General features: G+C 39.5%; 1 protein-coding gene across 1 annotated transcript; it reads right to left on the bottom strand.

The window, feature by feature from the left end:
* Positions 1-503: 503 nt before the first annotated feature.
* Positions 504-1,439, bottom strand: LOC121919894 (olfactory receptor 5V1-like). The gene has a single exon (XM_042446891.1). It carries the CDS (start codon positions 1,437-1,439, stop codon positions 504-506), a length of 936 nt encoding a protein of 311 aa, XP_042302825.1.
* Positions 1,440-10,193: the final 8,754 nt, after the last annotated feature.

The raw sequence follows: 10,193 nt of genomic DNA, 5'->3' as shown, positions 1-10,193 counted from the left end.
CACCATACTCCATTCTAAATTTTGCACAGCTTATTTATTTATTAACATTTATAAATTTATATTTAATTTTAAACTGTACAGATCAAGTTCCCCAAATGGCTCACAGAAAAGCAAATGCAACAACTATATAACAAACTAACGTTAAGAGGTCTAAAGTGGTTTCAGTGTAAAAATCAACAAGACATGAAGCAGGCTTTAAAACAGCAAGTCCCATTTGCCTACATTCTGAAAACATTTTCTTCTGCTAGAAGGAAAAAAGAGCACTCAACATGTACATCAAATATATCTCTAGTAAGGAGAAATTCTAGAATTATGAAAAGGCTCCATTACAAGAGATCATTGTTCTCTTTCACTTCACATCATTGCTCACCAGACAGACTACCCCTTAGGGCAGCAGATTTTTGGTCTCATGAAATGAAATTGTTAGTTGCTAATTTGTTGTTACAATGAACTAAAACTGGTTTAAAAACACAAAACTCATACAGTAGACAAAAGCTAATCTGTCACAAAAATAATTTCAAACAAAGTTCTTTGACCAAGGCCTTTTTCACTTCCTTATTTCTCAGACTGTAGATCATTGGATTCAGCATGGGGGTAACAACCCCATATAACATGGAAATAATCCTGACGTGTGTTTGGGAATAAGTAGATGCAGGACGAGCATAGGTGGAGATGGCAGCCCCATAGAACAGGCAAACTACAGTCAAATGGGACCCACAGGTGGAAAAGGCTTTCTGCCTGCTCTCTGCTGAGGGCAAGTTCAAGATGGCAGAAATTATATAGATATAAGAAATTAGAGTAACTAGGAAAGCAGCACCTCCTACAGCACCTGCCACAAGGAGAACAACCAACTCTGAAAGAAAGGTAGAAGAGCAAGAGAGAGACATCACTGGGTGAAGGTCACAATAATATTGGTTAACTTTACTCAGTCCACAAAAGGATAAAGAAAAGGTCAGTGAGGTATGAACCATGGAATTGATGAAACCCAACAACCAGGTCCCAGCAGTCAGCTGAGCACACAACCGCTTATTCATGATGCTTGTGTAATGTAAAGGCCTACATATAGCCACATAGCGGTCATAGGCCATCACTGCTAGCAAAAAAACTTCAGTGCTGACCACATCAATCAGAAAGAATACCTGTAGCATGCAGCCTGTGAATGATATTCTCTTGTCCTCTGACAAGATGATTTGAAGCATCTTTGGTACAGTTACAGTTGGGCAAAGAATGTCCAGCAAAGACAAATGGCTGAGAAAGAAGTACATGGGGGCCTGGAGATGGTCATCAGTCCCTATTGCCAGGAGGATCGCCCCATTCCCTGCCAGGGTGACTATGTAGATTAGTAGAATCATCACAAACAGGGAAATCTGCACTTCTCGAAGATCAGACAGTTCTGTAAGGTAGAAATCACTCATCCACGTAACATTGGTTTTCTCCATCTTCCATCCAGTGAAATTAAATGGTAAGATATCTAAGGTACAGAATAATTAAAATAGGTTTGTTAAAAGGAAGTGACCACAGTTCAGGTAGGATGTATATGTTGTTTACTGCATATGTCAAATTCCCCCACCCATGCACCAATCATACTGTAAACTGCTGGTCAAAGTATGAATGTCAACCAAATGACTCTTTATAATCGGTAAATCATATAAAACAGTCACACAGAGCATAGTGCATACTATCTATTCTCTTATCTATTCCAGAAGCCACAATTTGTTTCATATTGTGTAGAAAGGACAGCTGGTTTGTTGAATCTTCTTCTTCTTCCTTCTTCTTCAGATTAAAATACAGCACATAACAATAGTCAAAAGACATACATTAGTTTAAAAGAACACATAAGGCCAATATTAATCATATAAGACCATCTTAAAACAAAACTAGTCTATAGTTTAAAATTCATAATTTAAAATTCATAATTTAAAAATCTTCTGGATAGGTCTGACAAAAGAGACTGATCTTTAATACTGTTTTAATTTGAATGGCATATTCAGCTGTCAAATCTCTTCCAGTAGGTTATTCCTTAACCTGTAAGTGGTTGAAGAAAAAGTCTTCTGGATGATAGTTGCCAATCTTGTTGGGAGCTGGCTGGCTGGAGTAAATGTCCCCAAGAGGACTTGAATTTACGAGGCATGTTATACAGGAGGGGATGATACCACAGGTAACATGGACCCAAACCACAGAGGGTGTTAAAGGTAATAATAAACATTTTGTACCTTGCTTGGAAACTCATTTAATGTGGAGTGATTTTAATATCTGTATAAATATTACACAAATTACACAAGGAGGCTAGCATGGTGTAATGGTTTGAGTGGTGGCCTAAGGTACTGGGGGACAAGGGTTCGAATCCTGGCTTGGCCATGGAAACCTCTTGGTGACCATGGGTAAGTCACAGTCTCTCAGCCTCAGAGGATGGCAATGGCACACACCGTTACAGCTCTGAAAAGGGGTGCAGATGGCATAACAACTGAAGCTGAAAGTAAGCAGTCCTGGCTATCACCTCTGTGATATGGGATTTATATTGTGAGAGAGCCAACATGGTATAGTGGTTTAAGCATTGAACTACAACTCTGGAGACAAGGGTTTGTATCCCCATTCAGCAATGGAAGCTCACAAGGGGCCCGTATAGACCGGCCAAAATAAAGCTGCTTCGGGTCACTTTGGAGGCATGTTGTTTAAATGATGTATGCGTCCTAAGAGTATGGAAGCCATGCCAAAGCCATGCTCCAGTCCTTAGGATTAGAGCATGGCTTTGGCGTGGCTTCCCGACTCTTAGGACGCATGCATCATTTAAACAGCATACCTCCAAAGTGACCTGAAGCAGCTTTATTTTGGCCTGTCTGTATGGGGCCTTTGTTACCTTGGCCAAGTCACACACCCTCTGCCTAAGAGGAAGGCAAAAGTAAACCCTCTCTGGGCAAATCTTGCCAAGAAAACCCCGTGATTATGGTGATCCTAGGTTGGAAATGACTTGAAGGCACACAGCAACATGCATGTGGTGGACAAGAGTTCATAGAACAGATTTGTAGAATTCAGCACATCATTCTGGATCAGCTTTGCATTGACACAAATGGAAGTATTCCGAAAAGTATCCTCAACAGAGTGATTTTAATATTTGTGTAAATATTACACAAATTATGAAGTGAGGTGTAAATTTCAATGAAGGATATCTTGTGGGACAATTCAACAGTTTTATACCATAGCTCCACTGGTAGTCTTCGGGTGTGTCTGCACTATAGACATAATGCAATTTGACTCTAATTTAACTGCCATGGTTCCATCCTACAGAATCCTGGGATTTATAGTTTTGTGCACCACCCTTGTGCTTTGGCAGAAAAGGCTTTTAAAAATCTTGTAAAACTACAAATCCCAGGATTCTATAGGATGGAATTGCAGTGTTTAAAGTCGTATCAAACTGCATTATTTTACTGTGTAGACGCACTCTATGTAAGGCAGAAAACCCATCTTTAATCTCCTTTTTTCCAACAATGTAGAAACTAGGGATATACATTTTTTGTCATGCTATAGAATATGTCTATGTCTTCTTTTCTTATTTATGGTAAATTCTTCATTATGAATCAATAGTGTGCAGTTGAAAAGTTAAAACCTTTGAAGCGTCTTTGAAATTGGGGTAAATTACACTTTTTTGTTAAACAAAGAGCATACCTATACAAAATGCCACCTGTCAACAACCCTCAGTCTTAGACACAAATGGCACAAACATACACACAGGGAGAGAGAAATATATACACAGTGAAGAAAAGACATTGGATGTGCGCACTGTAATCCCTGTTCAAAACCATTCATAATGATTTCAGTCTCCCTCTCTCATCACTCTAGCAGAGAAAAGTTCATTTCCTCATTTTAAAGAAACCCATCCACTCAGCAGTCCATTTAGCAAGGCTGAGAAGTGGTTGTCCTCCAGATGTAGCTGGACTCTAGATTTCATCAGCCCCAGAATAGTCAAGGATGATGAAACCAACAGTCTTACCATCTGTGGAGAGTAATAGGCTCCTGCCTCTGGCTATATACATGCATAGCTTGTTTAAAATATTACCCTGCTTAAAATATTAAAGAACATTGCAGTAATGGGTTAAGAGTAAAGCTGGGAAGAAATTCTAGTTATAATAAGGACGACACAATCCAAGACAATTTGCATAGACATTCTCCTCTTTTATTTGTTAGTCTTAATTTAAACTGAGGCATGGTTTTGCCAGAGTTAAAGTTTTATACTGTAGAACATATTCCTTGTAAGTGTTTAAAATAGTAAAAACTTGTTCTAGTTACTATAAAATACCTCCAAGAAAAGTTTGTCTGGAGTACCCCTGTTCAGGATTTCAGTATCTCTGTCCCATCCTTCCCACCACATCCTTTTCTGTAGACTTGTCATACACACACACCAGTGAGTTAATATTCCATGGTCATTTAATAGGCATGCTTGGCACTTATTAAATTGTTTTGCAGTGGGGATATTTACTTAAAGCACCTTTTTTGTACTTTTTGCAAATTTTGGGGAAAGTTTGCAAGCTATCCAGAAAACCACAGCTCAGAGTTTCTAAGACCTCAGAAGGGCAGCTGAGAGGTCTGTCTTAGAAGTCTGTCATATACAAGACTGCCAGATGTCAAGGTCAATTTAATGGCATATAAGAACAACAAAAACACTACAGCTGTCTTGAGCCTCCTGAAAGTCCCCTCTTGTGCATTCATGGTGCCATTTTGACAACTTAAGGACAATACTTGGAAAATAAATTTGCTGTTACTGCACTTGAATAATACAAGAAGTATGAGAGAAAGGGGGGGGGTCATTAATTCAGTTCAGAGGTGGGAATCATTTGGCCCTCTAGATGTTGTTGGACTACACCTCCCACAATCCCCAGGCATCATAGCCAATGATGCTGGAGGCTACAGTACAAGCTGTGCTGGAAGCTGCGCTGGAAGCTACAGTCCAATAAAAACAAAAGTTATATTAGTATATGCAGAACAGCAGTGAGGAAGATATTGTAGGCCACTTATGATGAACCAAACCAACAGCAGTTCCCATCACACATTACTCTTTATGAAACATTAAGTGCAAATTCTTAATCCAATTCTTTAATCATAAATTTTCACTTGTTGCAACAACAATTCTATTTTTTTATAAAATATATCAGAATATAAGCCATATTTCATCACATTGCATGGCCAAAGAAAATAATTGATTTTTTTTGTAAATTTCAGGCATTTATGCAACGTGCATAGATGGTTGTAAAAATATTATCCTCCAAAATGACACATTCTATTACTATTACATGTTCAAATAGTAAGACATTTATCTACCAAACATCTCATTTCTAAGGCATAAAGCTAATATTTACTTCTATCACCAACAGTTCATAAACTGTCACCAACAGTTTATCTAGGCCTTCTAGACCTTCTGATCTCTCGGGTGGAATGAAGGAGTAAAGACTTAAGAAGAAATTTGCCCAGGATCATCAGCTTGAGAGAATTCACATAGTATGAATTATGATCTCTGCTCTTTAAATCACTGAGTAAATAGAATTTGTATATAATTGAAGAACAAGACTTCAAACCTGTAAAATGTTATTGTCTGCTGTTCCGTTGCCTTTTCTGTGTCCCTCATAGACTGTACCAATGGGTAGGAAGAAACATTGTGGAGAATTTATGCAGACAGGAATCATGCAAAGTGCTGGTGTAACACTGTAACGTTGTACAAGCATGTAGTAAGACAAAAGAGCAAGTCTTTCATCTTCTTTGTTTTCTTCTTTTCTTTTACATATTTTCCCCTTTTCTTTTTTGCCTTTGGGAAAAAATGGCATCAGACATGAAGTGCATTTGGGGACAGGGCCCTCTGAGAAATCTTGCAGTTCCTGACTTGATTTCTCAGTTGTGTCACAGTACAGTACATGTGGCAACAAACTGATCCAGGGAAAATACCATTGCGAAGCTCAGCTATAAACCCCTTTCTTTTGAGTGGGGAAGTAAGTATGGAACTGGAATCTGAGGCTGAATCCACACCTGCAAAATAATTCAGCTCCAGTGCACAGTATCCAGGCCTGATTTTGATCCAGTTTTGCCTCCATGGCATCAATTTTTACCCCTTTTTAACCAGAACTCAAATTAATCTTAGGGCCACACATTTCCCATACCTGAAGACACGTTGGTATAAAGGGGCATATCTCCAATTATCCATGTGTTCAATGGAACTGATTATTTCTAGGTCACATGCTATGTTGGGCTTTTTCCGCCTTCCCAACATGCATATCAACCAATAAGTTTGTACACCCAAACAAGTAGCTTGCCACTGTAGGCATGGGTGTAGTTTTCGAGGCTGTCCCGGAATAGAGACCAGAGGCTTAAAAATAGGCAGGGCCTCATGGGCTCAGCCTTGCCAGGAAGGGGGCAGACCAAAGCTTTTAAAGCTTTTTCTCCCCCTGCTCCCTTCTAGGGGTCAATAGATAAATATGAAATACAATGCCAAGGTCTTTCGGCCATATCATTGGTCATTCCATTATTGTACTTTGTAGACCCAAGTTATATTGATCAGATGGGGTTCACCTTTCTGAAGAGGGTAGTAATTTGTTCTTGAGAGATATTTAGCAGGGCATGAAGTCTGTGTTGGAGGTCCTGATGAGGGAAAGGGACAAAGCAGGCACTTGTCCCTTATCTGTGGCCTTAATGGGAATGAAGGAAGGATCGGTGTACACCTAGGCACCCCACTGAGGTGAAAAGTCTGGCTTAGGGCAGCCTTTATATGTCAAGGGACATGGGGGTTGCTCAGGAAACAGCCTTTGGGGGAGATATGGGGGGTTTGCCCTCTCTTACAAACTCTAGGGAGTTTAGGAGAATATGCCTCATATCTACCTCCCTATGACTGGCAGAGGATACAATCTGAGTGTTCAGTTTTCCCTCAGAGTCTGGTGTTTCGCATAATGGGAAGGAAAGACACCTGGATTCAGCTCATCCTGCATCAAGATTTCATCTTCTGTTGATGTCTCAAGAGTTTAAAGTTAACAGTTTGGGTTAAATAGGTTTAAGGCCCAATAAAGGCCCATTTTTACATCCAATTTACATTTCTGGTCTCTTTGTTTCATGATGGGGGCTCAGTTCTTGTTTTCGGCCCAGGACAGACGGGCTCTTTGTGGCGTGGCGGCGACACAACTAGGGTTAGGGACCTCGCCACAACTGCATGGTCCCTAAGCCTAGCCCATACTGGCACCGCTATAATGGTGGCACCCCTTGTACACGGGCACCACCATTATGATGTAACAGATGCATAGCATCCACTCGCGTAGCGCCAGTTACATCATGAGTGTGCCATTGGTGCACTGATGTAACTATGGTGGCGAAAAAAGAACCTGTTTTTTTCCAGATTCTTTTTCCTCCAGAGTGAAGCCATGCAGTTTGGCAGCTGCGGCTTCCCTCCAGAGGAAATTAGGCCACCGCCAGCCCAGAATTACCAACAGGTATGTACCAGGCCTTTATGTCAATCTCACCACCCAACTTCCCTCCCACTGGACACTACAAATGGAGTGTTATGGTTCACACTGCTAATTGCATGAAGAGGAAGGTAGGGAAAGCCAGGCCAGTGTTTTATAGCCCTCATTGTAATTTGTCAGGAATGGTTTGTTTCTCTGTGAGGGATGACCAAGTTGAAATGTCTTGCTCTCCATAAAGGAGCAACAAGGATAATAACTTTCTGTCTCCCTTCAGGGGCAGCAAAAATAAAGAGAAAATTACATCACTAGCATGTGGTATGTGAGGGTGATCTGGCTGCAATGTCTGTCCTCCCATTGATTACCAGGGTTGATTACTCAGTGAAAGAGGATTACCATCCGAGGCAGAAAAAGTATACTGTACTGCTGTCAAGGGTATAAGATAGCAGCTTTGAACAATCTACATCAGCTGCTCTTAGCAGCCATGAATAAGGCACAAGAACACACAGATGTATGTAAATTTCAAGGCATTACTCTGGCATCGAGATTCTTCCACTTCACCCCTAGGATCAAGACATGTAGGCCTAAGAGAGATAGATAGAGCACTTTTCCTCTTACCTGGACTATAACAGAGCTAATTTGCTAATAAAAACAAAAAGCAAAAACCCTCACATGTATTCTACTTTAGACAGGTACATTGAAGAGAAAGAGGGAGCGATCACTGGTGGAATATCACAGTAATATGGGTTTACTTTGTTCAACCCACAGGATGATAATGCAAAAGTCAGTGATGTATCAACCATGGACATAATGAAGCCTGTTGGCCATTAGAACTGTGAAATCTTACTTCCTTCCACTTCACATTCAACATTTTAAAATACATTTTTCAGTACTAGAACTGGACTTTGTTTTATTATTAGGGGTGTGTTTTGAGTGTCCACACAGCTCCTACAAGGTCCCAGGGAAGAAAATTGGCCCCTGGACCTACCAAAGTCACTACACTTGCTGTAAAGTATCTCCAAAATATTACCAACCATTTTCCAGAGATAGAGATTGGATTGCTCAGTAGACACCTGTTACCCCTTAACTTGAGTTCTCCTATAGTTGATTCCCCATTCTTTTTTTATTATTAATAAATAATAATACAGTTTCTTCATATCCAAATATGCTTTAACACTTTATGTACTTATTTTATACTAAAAAACACAGTGCACCCCTTCCCCGAAGCCATTCTCATCCATATAATCCAACCAAAATTTTAATTAATCTCATGAAGGTAATTTTCCATCTTCTTTTCTTAATACTTTTTCAATAAATTTTTTCCATATTTCATCAAAATCATTTCTTTTTCATAATCCTTTTTTCACTTTCAATTTACATGTTAATTTATCATTAATTGCTATTTGCCAGACTTCTTTATACCAATCCTCCAGTTCCACATTTATTTTCATTTTCCAACTTCTCGCTATAATTAATCTTGCTGCTGTAAGTAAATTTGTTACAAGACTTCTTTCTTCTTTTTTCCATTTTACATCATTAAAAAAGGGAGAAAGAAGTCTTGTAACAAATTTACTTACAGCAGTGAGATTAATTATAGCGAGAAGTTGGAAAATGAAAATAAATTTGGAACTGGAGGATTGGTTGATTCCCCATTCTTGTGTTCAGCTGGTTTGAAGACATGTACTCAGAAAACAGCCATCTTCATCACCGTAAAGTGAGATATTTTATTTAAAAGAAAATGGAATTGCATGGATAGGTTGCTAGACAGATGTTGTAAACAACAAATTACAAGTGATTGGTATTGATCCCCTTGTACAGAAGATCAAATACAATGAAAATAAAAAAGGGGGGAACTGATCTAGGCATCATACGCTATTGACATGTCAGTAGATTTCAGCTTCCAAGTGTTCTAACAATGAAGGTGGCACCGGATCCTTCTGGTGGGCCATAGGGTGAATCTCAGGGGTCATTCCCACTGGCCTATAATGCGGGTCTGGATGCGAATCATGGGTTCATCGTTTCCATTTGAGTGCAAATCCGACCCGCATTGCTCTGAAATCATTCCCATTGAGATTCGAATCTGATTCGATTTATCTAGGAAAACCCGAATTATAGGTCGATAAATCAGTTTTAAAAAAGTGGTTTTAAAGCAAGTTTTCCTGTGCCTCCTAAAGGTGGTCATCAGTCCCTATTGCCAGGAGGATTGCCCCGTTCCCTGCCAGGGTAACTAGGTAGATCAGCAGAATCATCACAAACAGGGAAATTCGTACTTCTGGGAGATCAGACAGTTTGGTCAAGTAAAAATCATTCATCCACGTGAGATTGGTTTTCACCATCTTCGATCCAGTGAAAGTAAATGGTAAGATATCTAAGGTACATAAAAATGAAAACAGATTTGTTAAAAGTATGCACATTTCAAGCAGGATGTGTATATGTCTAATTTTCTTAACTGCAGGATAAGTATCCCCAACCAGTCATACCATGAACTGCTGGTAAAGGTATGGATGTTAATTGAACCACAGTTTATAAACAGTTAATCACATAGAGTAAACAATCACACAAAGCATCGGGCATACTATAAACTCTGTTAATTAACCCAGAAGCCAGCATATGTTACGTGTTGAGTACAAAGGATGGCTGTTGTATTAATAGTAAGCAATGTATATGGGGTCATGTTTTGAGCATTGGACTGTGTCTACAGAGACCAGGGTGTTTATCAGACGAGCTCTTAAAGAGGTACTATTCCAGTGTGACTCCTCTAGC

This window comes from Sceloporus undulatus, chromosome 1 (genome assembly GCF_019175285.1).
Source record: "Sceloporus undulatus isolate JIND9_A2432 ecotype Alabama chromosome 1, SceUnd_v1.1, whole genome shotgun sequence".
In the NCBI taxonomy this organism is placed as follows: domain Eukaryota; kingdom Metazoa; phylum Chordata; class Lepidosauria; order Squamata; family Phrynosomatidae; genus Sceloporus; species Sceloporus undulatus.
Note: the sequence above shows the minus strand (reverse complement) of the source record. Positions and strands in the feature narration are given on the sequence as shown.